This window comes from Juglans regia, chromosome 8 (assembly GCF_001411555.2).
Source record: "Juglans regia cultivar Chandler chromosome 8, Walnut 2.0, whole genome shotgun sequence".
Classification (NCBI taxonomy): domain Eukaryota; kingdom Viridiplantae; phylum Streptophyta; class Magnoliopsida; order Fagales; family Juglandaceae; genus Juglans; species Juglans regia.
The window spans coordinates 4,185,488-4,200,346 of record NC_049908.1 but is presented as its reverse complement, the minus strand read 5'-3'; the positions used below and the strand labels follow the sequence as shown (position 1 = coordinate 4,200,346).

The 14,859-nt window shown below is 31.4% G+C and overlaps 2 protein-coding genes across 2 annotated transcripts; both read left to right on the top strand.

The window, feature by feature from the left end:
• The first annotated feature begins 413 nt into the window (after positions 1 to 413).
• LOC109018358 (EG45-like domain containing protein) lies at positions 414 to 1,665 on the top strand. Its single transcript, XM_035693598.1, has 3 exons — positions 414 to 566; positions 1,176 to 1,452; positions 1,578 to 1,665. Exons 1-3 carry the CDS (start codon positions 455 to 457, stop codon positions 1,582 to 1,584), a joined length of 396 nt encoding a protein of 131 aa, XP_035549491.1. The 5' UTR covers positions 414 to 454; the 3' UTR covers positions 1,585 to 1,665.
• Positions 1,666 to 11,444: 9,779 nt separating this feature from the next.
• Positions 11,445 to 12,821, top strand: LOC109015751 (EG45-like domain containing protein). The gene is made up of 3 exons (XM_035693512.1): positions 11,445 to 11,605; positions 12,226 to 12,502; positions 12,637 to 12,821. Exons 1-3 carry the CDS (start codon positions 11,494 to 11,496, stop codon positions 12,641 to 12,643), a joined length of 396 nt encoding a protein of 131 aa, XP_035549405.1. The 5' UTR covers positions 11,445 to 11,493; the 3' UTR covers positions 12,644 to 12,821.
• Positions 12,822 to 14,859: the final 2,038 nt, after the last annotated feature.

Below are 14,859 nucleotides of genomic sequence, written 5' to 3'. Positions count from 1 at the left end.
TACCAACAGGATCCTAGCATTTTCCCTATTTAAAACTTGAATAGAGATAACTATAAGATGATGACGATGATGTGATGTTGTGAGGCTAGGCTAGAAGGCATAGCCGCCCTGACGATTTTGCACGTTCATTTGAGACGACAAGAAATTAAGGTAGTTCCAAGTTAAATAATATAAAATTATTATACGTACCTTTGAGCCGATAAGAAAGACAACAAATATACAGCAAATTTCTTCTTATCGATTACTATTTATTATTTTACATTACACGGTAATTATTTTATAAGCATGATGTATTCTCACATAACCATGTATTATTTATTTGTTAGTGTAGAAAAATATACCAGTTAGTCTTCTTATATTACTCTATAAATTGGAGTCATTATCTCTACATCTTTTGCATAAGAGAAGTAGAACTGTAATAGACTCGTCGTGTAGTTTTTGATAGGAAAAAAAGATGGGATTGGGTATTCGTGCTTTGATCATGGTGTCTATGACCATATTTACTCTCACGTCCGTGGCAAATGCTGCAGAGGGGACCGCTACTTTCTACACTCCTCCTTATGTTCGTGAGTATATCCATTTACATGTATCTATTAATTAACATCGACCAAAGTGTATGCGTGTATATATATATATATATATATATCTTATGAGCTTTTATATCATACTTTACTTATATCTTTCAAAATTTTTAAAGTGGACATATTTTCGATGCAAAGAGTTATTTTAAACTTTTCTTCCCAATCAATATTTTTCATATCAATAATGTTGAGTATATACGTATTCTTTACATCGCCTTATAATTATAATTCTTTTTATTTTTAAGCACTATTATCTTTCTTTTTTCTAACAATGTGAGCTTCACTGAAATTAAGAAAAAATTAATTAGATTTCTTAATAATTCAACTTAACTCAAATCCCATCAAGTTAGAAATCTTTATTTTCTTCATGTGCTAAAATTCATCTAAATCAAATTAGTAAACTACTCTTGAATATGCATGAAATCAATCAAGCTAGTGTGATGCGTGCAAATTAGCATGCTCAATTTCAAATGGGGCGGGCAAATGCTATGTACTGCCCTGCTACATGTATCAAACTCAAATTACGTAATCAGATTTAATTATAAGAATCTTTCATGAGTTTCAACAATTAATTATTGTCATTGACTACTACAGCCTCTTCGTGCTACGGATTTCAAGACGATGGTGTCATGATAGCTGCTGCAAGCGATGTAATATGGGAGAATCGAGCAGCCTGTGGGAGAAGTTATAGTGTCAGATGCATCGGGGCAACAAATCAGGGTGTACCACAACCTTGCAAGGATACGAGCGTTGTGGTTAAAATCGTCGATTACTGTCCTCCAGGATGTCAAGGAACCATCGATCTCTCTCAAGAAGCTTTCTCTGCAATAGCTAATCCTGATGCCGGAAAAATCAGAATTGAATATACTCAGTAAGCCTCGATCCATGAAATTGCACATTAATTTAGTACTACTTCTGTTTGTTAACGTGCATTAAATATCAAAAGCATGTAATAACTAATTTTTCATTGTTTTTCTTTTTATTTGTGATTTTCAGGATTTGAAGATATATAGATCAGTATTATGGCCTCCTAATAACGAGTTTATATATGATAGTATTGAAATAAGCTGCATGCAGCTAGCTCGATCGTGATGGAGTTCTTCTTTGTTTCAAGCGTACGTGACAAGTTATATATATATATATATATATATATATATATAGTAACATTAATGAAATAAGCTACACGTTGAAACTTGTATGTATCAAATATGATGCCAAGTTGATGTTGAAATATGCATATGTATGTAAGCTTCAATGCAAAATGGGCGGCCTTACTAGTCTTTTGCTTTCATATCGTATGTACTGCTCGGGTATACACATATGCATGATGTGATTTGTAATCGGATATATATATAAATATATATATATATATATATATATATATATGTTTGTGTGTACGTACTTGGGCATAATATGTGAGTTGTAATGCGACAAAATTCTGGTATGAAATTTATCTGCATGGCCTGGTTACTAATAAAAATAATTATAGAAATATTAGGCATAAAAAAATAAATATAAAATTAAAATTTATAAATTGACATAATTTAATCTAATATCCTTACATCTATTTGTAAGCTTAATTAATTTGATAATCTAACTTCGTAGAATGACAAAAAAAGAAAAACTTAAGTAATATAAGGATGGTTCAAGACAACTATAAGGTACGTAGTACTTCGAGCCAGCCCAATCAAACGTACGAGATTTTAAATGGCTTGTAAAAAAAATTACTCGATTTGAATCAGTAACAAGAGATTCATTTTTGTTTTGTTTGGCAAGCAAAAATTCTCCGCTAAAAAGATTATCAAGCTTTCAAATATTTGTGTAAATTATATACGCGTGCAAACGTTATATTTTGGGATTGAAAAATTCTTCTTTATTAATTATTATTTATCACTTCTTATTCTATATTTTATGAAAAATTTAAAAGTGTAAAATGTGGAAATTAGTAATATTTGATACATAATATTCTCTTTTAAAATATTATATTTATCGAGGTGGCTGGATGTTGAAGTTGCGTCCATTAATTTTCGCCTCTACTCTAGGGGATGGTACTAATGCCTCTCAAAGCTATCTATATTAGGTACAGTGGACAAGGTGGAAAATTCCGAGGATGATGCTGATGTGATGTTGTGAGGCCAGAAGGCATATGCCCCGCCCTCATGACAATTTTGCACGTTCATTTGAGAGCACAAGAAATTAAGGTAGCTTCAAGTAGGGGTATAAACTCAAATTGAAAAATTGAAAAAATGAAAAATCGGTCCGGATCGAATCAAATCAGATTGGTTTTATCGGTTTTGAACTGGTCTGGTCCGGAATCGATTTTTAAAATGTAAAAATCGGCCGGTTTTGATTTTGAAATTTTTTAACCCGAACCGGACCGGTTGATTAAAAAAAATAAAAAAATAATATTTTTATATATAAGTTTTATATGAAATATAAAATATTAATATATATAAATTTTATATATAATGTATAATTATAAATTTTTATGTGAAATTTTATATATAATATACATATTCATATATGAAATAATTTCTTATTATAATTTATAAATTATTACAATGTTAATACTAAATCACTAAAAGTTTATAACTACTACTAATATATAACTTATAACTATACCAATAGTCTAATATTAATATTATTATATAGTCTAATATATTAATAAAAGTATAAAACAGTTTTTTTTAAATCAAAAATTTTTTTTTTTATCAACAAATTTTTAATGAAAAATTGTGAAACTTACATTTTAAAAAAATGGGAAAACTGTACCGGAAATCGATAAAACCGGAGGTACCGGTTTAGGAGGATAACCAGTGCGTAATCGGTTTTGAAAAATACAAAACCGGTACATACCAGTTCGGTCCTAAATTTTATCCAAAACCAGACCGGACCGTACCGGACCAGTTACACCCCTAGCTCCAAGTGAAAGAATATAAAATTATTGTACGTACCTTTGAGCCGATGAGGAAGACAGGAAATACGTAAAATAATTCTTCTAAAGAGAAAAAATGGAGAAATATGTTTTGGATTCGTGTCGTGAAATTTACATGTTGTGTCTATCTCTATTTAATTATGGATAGTACTTGTAGGACAGAAAATTGGAGAGAATCTCTATCCATATTTATTCTTAGAATAATACTAATGTGCCGGCCAGTTTTGACCATTGGGCGTGTCTATATATACAAATTTTATTTTTTATATATTTTTTAACATATTTAAATATTTTTAAAAAATAAAAAAATATATCAATAAACTAATAATAACTTTTTTAACCAATAAGTAAAAAAAAATTTAAAAAATTAAATACATAAACGATGGGGCAAAATAAAGCGACACAGAACCATTACTTTTATTCCTCATCCATGTCAAGTATGTTGCCGGCTTCAAATACCCATAAAGCCCTTTTCAATTTTCATTTTATTGCATTTCTTTGGATTTGCTGTTGTATGATTTGGCTTAACTTTATCTTTGGAAAGATTTAACTCCCCAAGTGTTTGGGGTTATCTGCATCATTAGTTTTGGCTTTGATGATGCAGCAGAAACGCATAGACCGGCATTCCGATAATTGTGAGTTGGTGATAGTTTTATTGGAGAAACTTAAATAGACGATTTGGGGAATCAAGATGGTGTTAGTAATGTTACCTACATGAAGTTAAGGAGAACAATGGTCAACGATGAGCAACCATTTAAAATAGAGAGATGTTTTAACTATTTTTCACAAATTAACTTGATTTGCTGTTGTATGACTTGGCTTAACTTTACCCCCGAGAAGATTTAAGTCTTCAAGTGTTTGGGGTTATTTGCATCATTAGTTTTGGCTTTAATGATGCGGCAGAAATGCACAACCAGCGTAACAATAGTTGTGAGTTGGTATGGCTTTGTTGGAAAAACTTAAATAGACAGTTTGGGGAATCAAGATGATATTTGTAATGTTACATACGTAGAGTTAAGGAAAACAATGATCAACGATGAGCAACCATTCAAAATATAGAGATGTTTTAATTATTTTTTATAAATTGATGTGATTTGATATAATACGTTATGTTATAAATTTATTTTTATTGTAAATTAGATTTAACATATCATATAAAGTCATGTCAATTTATAAATTTATTTTTATAAAATTTATTTATGATTGTAGCACTTCTATCCAAAATATGACATATCGGTAAATGTATATCGAAAAAAATGAATTTATATTATAATTGTTATAGATAATAATATTATGTTAACAAGTTGTGTAAAAGTTGTGCAATTATTATGTCTATATCATTTCACATTTATTTTTTAACATATTTTTGCTAAATCACCGTCAATGAATACACATAGGTACTTGATGAGGGTGCGCAATTGTTACCATAACATGGAAAAAAGTAAAATCTAGTAATTATTATGCAATTTTATAATATAGATATGTGATCCTCACGTCCTATTATATCATGCCAAGTAAATTAAAACAGATATTTATATAATGAATTTTAATTATATAATATATTATAATTATCACATTATCTATATAAAAAAATTTATACTCTATACTCTCATCTTATTTTCATCTCATTGTATAAGATATAACATATTTATCTATTATTGGATGATAAAAAAATCTAATAAATAATTATTTAATAATGATAAATATGTCACATCTTATATATTATGATAAAAATAAAATAATAATATAGTGCATAAAATTTTCCATTTCAAGAACGCTTGATAGTTAGTATGTTTTCAAAACTATATGGAAGAAGTAAGATATAGGTCCGTGGACTGACCTGTGAAATAGATTTGATAAGTAGGGCTTTTATTATGTGGAAGACACCATAAGGGGGCAGGTGGGTCTCTTTCCAACCATGCTCGTATCATTCTTTCTTTTGTAATTTTTTTTTTTTTGTAATTATTTCATTTTATTTTTTGGGTGAGATCCATATCTCGGCCCACCTTTCTTGTTAGGAAAAATGAGGCCCAGTTGTGCTCAAACCAGGATAGGCCTGTGATTGGCCCATCTTCAACCTCGAACTATTCCTACCCGTATGGTCAAAGGCAAAGGTAGTAACTACTTATATAAATGACTCAATGATAAATAGTTTAATCACAAAAATTTTTTTATAAAAATAAATTTATAAATTGACGTAATTTAATATGATATATCATATAATAAAACTTTTTTTATTGTAAAATAAATATAATATATCATATGAAATCATATTAATTTTTGTATTTATTTTTGTGAGATCTTTTTATAGTTATAGTACTTTCTCATATATATATATATATATATATATATATATATATATTCTTTTGCACATAAATGAGGGATTAATGATAGTTGTAAACTGCAACCTTTATATTTTGGAATATAATATTTATTGAAATACCACCTTGATTTTAAAATTTTCATATTAATAGTTGCATGATCGATTCGTACGTGCTACCAAAAAAATAGTCACATCGACGCTTTATGACCTGGCCAAACTTCTAATTCTTTAAAGACAAAATTTTTATTAATTATTATTTACTATTTTATGTCTCATATTTTATAAAAAAAATTATAAATATAAAATATAGAAGTGAATAATGATTAATGAGTATAACTCATCTTAAAATGAAGAACAAGAAGAGGCCAGAGACTGTACATTCGAGGTCACCTACCATATATATGGAAACAAAAATGTTGCTCATTCTGCTGGAGCTCTCGTTGAGATTTTTTTTTTTTTTTTTTAATTTAGTAATTAATAAAATATTTTTTCATAACATTATAAATTTTTTATTTTTTTAAATATTTAAAAGTATTAAAAATATATATATAAATAAAAAATAAAACCTAAAATACACTAGCTGAAGTTCCAACGAAAATCCCTGTAGAGCCACCCTATGTATATTGCATCTTCCACTACTTTTTATATCATTAATTAGTGGCTGTGACTTTGGAGGGAGGAACGATCAATTTAAGATTTTAAAATAGATGGATAAATACAACATATATATATATATATTTATATAATTTTACAGTATTTCATGTTGTTAGTAGACTTTAACTTTAAGCAACATTAATCTTTTTATAAGTACTGTTTAATATAGTATTTATTTCTTTTCGGATTATAGCATCCAATGCAACAAAAAAATTTATTAAATAGGAGAAATAATTTATACAGTCATAAGGTGTGTAAGTCTCGTTCATAAATTTTTTAAAAAGTAGATAAATTTAAAAACACATGAATTTTTTTTTTCTTTTAAATGGATCAGAGTTAGCATCCTAAGACTTTATCTGATATTATTAATTAAAGAGGAGAGAAAGATAACTATTTGATAAATGTAATGATCGGATTCCAATTTAACCAAAACAAATTATAAGGATAATTCATATGAGAAAGTACTGCAATCAAAGTCAGGACCCTAAGTATCCAGAAAATAATTAAACATAACGACAAACATAACAAAGTTAGGAAGTTAGAATCGGAATGCAACGAAACAAAAAGACAAATTATAAGTATCATAAACATAACGAAAACATTCAAAGTTAATGCCCTATTAATAAGCACGAAAAAATTGAAAATACATCAAGAAGTTGGGACCATAAACATAGTACGTATTTTTCCATTTTTTTTGTTTTTTTGTTTTTTATGGAAATAGACTCGTTTCATCAATAAACCAAAGTTACAAATGTGACTTATTAGTACATGAAAAATTCAGACTATAAGTCAAACTACGCATAAGCTCTGGTGCTTCCTCACACATAAATTCCTTTGTAGCAGACGTTGTCTTAACTTTTAGGAACTCGCTCCTAACAGAGAAAGCGCTCTGTAAAAATAGAACTTCACAACTCCCTCTGTCCTCTCAGGGAGGAAGAGTACGGGGCACTGCTATGGATATTAAATCCAATAGCCTATTTCTATTATATTACTAACTAAAATAACAAAAAAATTATAGATAAAAACACATAACCAACTACAAAGCCACAAGCACTGGTATGAACCCGAACATTACGCCTACCGCAAGCATCGGCAAATAGAGCCCTGACGACACGAGCACCTAGCTCACACACGGACAAACAACCTCCACTGCACAGGCAGCACCTACGCACGAGCACTGGTCGTACGACCACCGGCCGTAACATCATCCACATCTCTTGAACAGCTCTTGCCCCAGATTGCGTCCGATCCAATCGCTCAACACCTCACTCGGGTCAAAATGAACAAACTGAACAACAAAAACAAAAAACTGAACAACGAAATGAATGAACAGTGCACATAGCGTCGGCAGTGGCGCGTGCAGTTCACTGGTAACTCTGGAAGGAAAGTCGACAGTCAATCTTGGAAGTCCCAGAGTCGAGGAATTCGGAGAAGCTGAGCGTGGCGTCTGCAGAAAGCTCCCCGGTGTCGCTTGATGGACACGTGCAGACGAGATCCAGAAACTTCCTCCCGCGCGTGCGGGCTAAGCTCCACTCTGATGGATGCTTGATTCGGTAGTCTTGAAGATCGGCAGCTGGGCATCATCCTGATGGGGCGCGTGTTGAAAAGTGACGGCCGGAAAGACCCAAACGGCAATCCTCCCTTATTAGGCCTGAAAAACACAAAAACTACACAGACAATAAGAGAAGGGAGCGGAAGGAAAAGAGATTAGGGGGGAGGAGCTGAAGCTTCCACCCCCTTTCGCTAACTTTGAGTCTGGGAGGGTTTTGAGAGGGTAACTAGTCCAGTTTCAGACCGATGGTATCCATTTTATTTTGTTTTGGTTTGTTTTTTACGCAATATTCTGGTCAAGACTAATTAATCTGTAATAGGAAAATGATAGTATGATTATCAAATGTGTTCATCAAATGTGTCCACTCATATATATTGTTTTTATTTTGTTTCTTAATGGTTAAGGAAGTAACTATTAGTGTTAATTAAAAGTGCTCGTGGGATGCGATGTGTAAGCCCTTTTTTTAGGGAGGTGTGGGTCTTCGGAATCTGCATGAAGTTCAGAGGTCTCTCCATATGAAGCTTGCTTGGAATCTTCTCCAAGGTAAATCTTTTTGGTCTCAATGTTTTTAGCAAAATATGTGGGATTTGAACATATCTCGCTAGTTTGATCCCAGGAAGGGAACTTGCTTTTGGCGTATGATTATGAAGTGTCTTCCTTTTGTGCAAAAAAACTCATTGTGGAGGGTAAAAAATGAGAATTTATCTTTTTGGAGGGATCATTGGGTTGGGGGGGCCCTCTGTGTGATCAACAACAGATTACGGATCTACCTACGCTAACGTTGATAGAGTGTAAATCTAGAGCTGAGTGGAATATTGACAATTTTCAAAGATTGGTTGGTGTGGAGAAAACATATATGTTGATTGAAAAATTGAGAAATTTAAAATATGGTGAGGATGTTCTTATTTGGATTCCTAAGGCGGATGGGAAGTTCTCCACTAAAAGTGCTTGGGAGTGTCTTCGTACTCCATCACCTATGATTCAATGGATGAATTGGGTATGACACCCTTTTATACAAAAAAAAAAAAAAAAATGTCGATTTTGATGTGGAAAGCTTTGCATGGTTGTCTTCATGTGGATGATCATCTGAGGAGAGTGGGTATTATTCTGGTTTCAAAGTGTGACTGTTGTGCTCTGGGTGCCTATGAAGATCAGGGTCATCTTCTTGCGTTGGGTGAATTGGCATCACAGATTTGGTGTCGGTCTTGTTTGCTTTTAGGTATGCCAAATTTGATTGGAAGGAATTGGAAAGAGCGAATGGCGTGTTGGTTTCGTCGGGCCAAACGCTCTTCTTGTAGTGGACAGATCCTTGGTATCCTTCATATTATTATCACATGGAGTTTGTGGTGGAGGAGATGTAAAGCTCGGATGGAGGGCACCCTAGAATCCTTTGACATGGTCTGTATGTCGATTAAATATTGGTTGTCCTGGGTTGTTCTAAAGTTCAAAGATCAAAACAATATTAGTACAAGGGACGAGGAGCTGTTTCACTCATTAAATCTTTCTATTCCAAGGGTTTGTATGAGGGGTGAGAAGATTGTTAAATGGGAGAAACCAAAGCGTGGTTGGTATAAACTTAATGTTGATGGCTGCTCTTTGGGCAATCCGGGTGCTTCAGGAGTAGGAGGTTTAATTCGTGATCATGATGGTGAGTTGCGGTTGGGTTTTTCTACTCATATTGGTTGTTGCTCTAATAACCATGCTGAGGTTATGGGTTTACTATATGGTTTGAGGCATGCTAGGCATTTGGGTTGTGAAGCTATTGAGATTGAGATGGATTCAAAATTGATTATTGATTGGATTGAAAATGAAAGGTGTGGTTTCTGGTATCTAGAAGACTTCTGGGAAGAAATCATGAGATTTCTTGGTCAAGTTTGTTGCACTTTTAAACATATTTATCGGGAATACAATGCGGTTGTTGATATTCTAGCTAAAATTGGAGCTCAGGGGAGTAATCTTACTTATTCTTCTGCTTTGGAGTTTCCACAGATGGCAAGAGGTTTCTTAAGACTTGATAAGGGAGGTCTGCCATATTTGAGAAGGAAATTAGTGTTGGGTCCTTTTTAACTTTGTCAGTGTAATTTAATGTTAGTGATAGGTCTTTGGATTATTGTTTAGTGTATTTTGCATGCTTGGGTTTTTGTTTCAAGTATTGGATTGTTACCACGGTTTTCATCTGCCATATGTGAGGGTTTTCTTTAATAAAATTTGGAGGGGTCACTCATGGACATGTGATATTTTTCTCTTTCATTAAAAAAAAAAAAAAAAAAGAAGAAATAACTATTAGTGAATTTATATATTTTTTATTTTGTTCTTAATAGTTAAGGATGTTTAAAAATTGTTTAAAATAAAGAAAATAAAAATAAAAAAACTCATTTACACTAGTATATATTTGGTGGACACATTTGATAGACACATTAACATTGTCGTTTATAATATTAATTGAAGAATATTATTAGATATATTCCATGAACTGGCCATAATGGGAGCCCCCTCACGAGCACGGCAATTTGTTCTCACTTCCCGTTGTGGTCCAAAAATTGAAAAAAATAAAAATAAAAAATCAACGCAACCTCTAGTACTACTGATCTTATCTAGCCTTTTCCAATCCTAGCTGTTCTCGAAATTTATAGATATAGTTGGATGAAAAATGATTTCTAGAAATTTTAAATAGATGAATTTTATATAAGTTTTTATAAAATTGTAGATTTTGCTTTAAAAAATATATAAAAATTATTCTTTTTTAATAAAATCTTTTATAAAAGACGTAGGTTCTGTTTAAATTAAAAGATGACTGAGATCACTTTTCAATTAACATACATTAATCTATTTAAATTATGTGTCTACACCTACCGCTAGGAGCTCTAACTATAAAAAATCAGTAGTCCATTTTAAGTTTTTTTTTACATCATTTTTTTAACCATTTTAAATATTTAAAAAAAATTATAATATTATTAAATAATATTTTCTTAATTATTAAGTCAAAAAAAATTAAATTTTTTTTTGAAGCGGGAGCTACGAACAGGATCCTAGCATTTTCCCTATTTAAAACTTGTATTGAGATTACTATCAGTCGTGAGGCTAGAAGGCATAGCCGCCCTGACAATTTTGCACGTTCATTTGAGACGACAAGAAAATAAGGTAGTTCCAAGTGAAATAATATAAAATTATTGTACGTACCTTTGAGCCGAAAAGGAAGACAGAAAATACCTAGAAATTTTTTTTGTCATTAATCACTATTTATTATTTTACTTCTCACGGCAATTATTTTATAGGGTGTGAGGTATTCTCACATAACCACATGTTATTTATTTATTAGTGTAGAAAAATATACCAATTAGTCTTCTTATTTTACTCTATAAATTTGAGTCATTATCTCTACATCTTTTTGCAACAAAGAAGTAGAAGTGTCATAGACTCATCGTGTAGTTTTTGATAGGGAAAAAAGATGGGGTTGGGTATTCGTGCTTTGATCATGGTGTCCATGACCATATGTAGTCTCACATCAGTGGCAAATGCTGCACAGGGGACGGCTACTTTCTACACTCCTCCTTATGTTCGTGAGTATATCCATTTATATGTATCAATTAATTAACATCGATGCATATGTGTGTGTGTATATATATATATATAAATATATATATCTTATGAGCTTTCATATCATACTTTATCTATATCTTTCAGATTTTTAAAGTAGACATATTTTCGATGCAAAGAGTTCTTATATTTTTTAAACTTATCTTTCCAATCAATATCTGTCATATCAATAATGTTGAAAATATACATATTCTTTGCATTGCCTTGTAAATGTAATTCTTTTTATTTTTAAGCACTCATATTTCTTTTTTCTAACAATGTGAGATTCATTGAAATTAAGAAAAATTTAATTAGATTTCTTAATAATTCAACTTAACTCAAATCCCATCCCCATCAAGTTAGAAATCTCTATTTTCTTCATGTGCTCAAATTCATCTAAATCAAATTAGTAAACTCTTGAATATGCATGAAATCAATCTAGCTAGTGTGATGCATGCAAATTAGCATGCTCAATTTCAAATGGGGAGGGCAAATGCTATGTACTGTCCTGTTGCATGCATCAAACTCCAATTACGTGATTAGATTTAATTATAAGAACCTTTCATAAGTTTCAACAATTAATTATTATCGTTGACTACTGCAGCCTCTTCGTGCTATGGATTTCAAAACAATGGTGTCATGATAGCTGCCGCAAGCGATGCAATATGGGGGAATCGGGCAGCCTGTGGGAGAAGTTATAGAGTCAGATGCATCGGAGCAACAAATCAGGGTGTACCACAACCTTGCAAGGGTACGAGCGTTGTGGTTAAAATCGTCGATTACTGTCCACCAGGATGTCAAGGAACCATCGATCTCTCTCGAGAAGCTTTCTCTGCAATAGCTAATCTTGATGCCGGAAAAATCAGAATTGAATATACTCAGTAAGTCTTGATCCATGAAATTGCACATTAATTAATTAGTACTGCTTTTGTTTGTTAACTTGCATTAATAAATATCAAAAGCATGTAATAATTAATTCGTCATTCATGTTTTTCTTTTTATTTGTGATTTTCAGGGTTTGAAGATATATAGATCAGTACTATGGCCTCCTAATAACGAGTTTATATATGATAGTATTGAAATAAGCTGCATGCAGCTAGCTCGTTGTGATGGAATACAGCTTCTCTGTTCCAAGCGTACGTGACAAGTTATATATATATATATATATAAATTTATATATATGGTAACATTATTGAAATAAGCAACACGTAGAAACTTGTATGTATCAAATATGATGCCAAGTTGATGTTGAAATATGCATATGTACGTAAGCTTCAATGCAAAATGGGCAGGCCTTACTAATCTTTTAATTTCATATCGTACGTACTGCTCGGGTATACACATATATCTATCTCTATTATATAAGAGCCTATCTCAAATGAACAGGAATGAACAGTGGTTTTCTTGTTTTTCCGTGTGACATCCGTGTAGCACATACTGCTTTTTATATTTTGTGTCCGTAAATGTCTTTTTATTACTTTAATATCTTTTTGCAGAGGAAAAGACCTTTAAAAAACTTTTTCTTTCGTGGGATCAGTGAATAGCTTTGAGAATGGTGATGTTCTGCATTTACTAACATTTTATACTGATACAAGCATTTACTGACACATGAATATAAATAATTATTCAGATGTTCTGCATTAACTGACATTTATTCACTTAGTTGTACTTTTTTAAAAAGCAGTCTTTTTGCTTGTGTCAGCGGGAAAAAGAAATTACTTGTGTCAGTAGGTGATTCAATATAGATAATTATTAAATAATTAAAAATGATAAAACTTGTACGTTCTGATCCACCAATATCCAACAAAGACTACTCCCAACAAAGACTACTCCGGCCTACATATGGCTCCTATTATATATCGATATATATATATAATGACAGGAAATAATTTCAACAATCTTTCACAGAAGTTTCCTTATTAAATATTGTACAAGAGAGAGAATCTGTAATGAATTAATGTGTTTAATTAATAACTTGTAAAGAATTATATACTTTGCCTTTGAATTTCCAGAATATCGACCTTTGATTCAATTCTCCAATTGCATTCATAATTAAATGCATGAAAATGTAGGAATTATGTACCCTTTTACTCATACTGTTGAATCTTTCAAATGAATTAAAAAGTCAGAGCATGTTATTCACCAAAAAAGGGAGATCAAAGCGATCTATATATGTGCCAAAACCAAAAGGTTCAAAAATAAAAAGCATACATGCATGAAATAGACTGTGTCTCGAAAAGCAGAGTCTATTTTGCCCTGATTTGTTCTGATCTCTCTCTCACATGATAATACAGCAGCTTCTGCATTTACTGACATTTTATACTGATACAAGCATTTACTGACACATGAATATAGATAATTATTCAGATATTCTGCATTTACTGACATTTATTCACTCAGTTGTATTTTTTTAAAAAGCAGTCTTTTTGCTTGTGTCAGCAGAAAGAAATTGCTTGTGTCAGCAGGAGAAAGAAATTGCTTGTGTCAGTAGGTTGATTCAGCACATGAATATAAATAATATAACGATTTACATATTTAAATGATTAAAAATAATAAAACTTGTACGTTCTCATCCACCAATATCCAACAAAGACTACTCCGGCCTGTTGCAGACTTATGGCTCCTATTATATATCGATATATATATATATATATAATGACAGGAAATAATTTCAGCAATCTTTCACAGAAGTTTCCTTATTAAATATTGTACAAGAGAGAGAATCTGTAATGAATTAATGTGTTTAATTAATAACTTGTAAAGAATTCTATATAGAGTATGTAACACACACACATTTATATATCATGTGTCTCACAACATTGATCTTGAGCTAGCTGATCATAAGGTTTTCTGCCATATATATACATTTTCTTTATCTCAAGCTAGCTAGGGTTTATATTAAACCTTTTTAACCTAGAGTTCTAATAAAGCCACACACACGGCTTTATTAGAAAATCATAGCAGCTAAGTTTCCACAAAAGGTTTCTAATAAACCTTTTTTCTCTATATAAAGCCACACACACGGCTTTATTAGAAAATCATAGCAGCTAAGTTTCCACAAAAGGTTTCTAATAAACCTTTTTTCTCTATATATAAGGTTTTCTGCCATATATATACATTTTCTTTATCTCAAGCTAGCTAGGGTTTATATTAAAGCCCTCGACCAAATCCCCAGCTGATCATATTCATGACAAAAAAGATGGAAGATAATATATATATAAATGAAAAATTCTATTTA

Bases quoted from the DNA above. Each gene is read 5' to 3' on its own strand.
- LOC109018358 (XM_035693598.1), top strand. From the start codon at position 455: ATGGGATTGGGTATTCGTGCTTTGATCATGGTGTCTATGACCATATTT. The intron at 567-1,175 runs GTGAGTATATCC...TGACTACTACAG, and splicing joins CTACACTCCTCCTTATGTTC to CCTCTTCGTGCTACGGATTT.
- LOC109015751 (XM_035693512.1), top strand. From the start codon at position 11,494: ATGGGGTTGGGTATTCGTGCTTTGATCATGGTGTCCATGACCATATGT. The intron at 11,606-12,225 runs GTGAGTATATCC...TGACTACTGCAG, and splicing joins CTACACTCCTCCTTATGTTC to CCTCTTCGTGCTATGGATTT.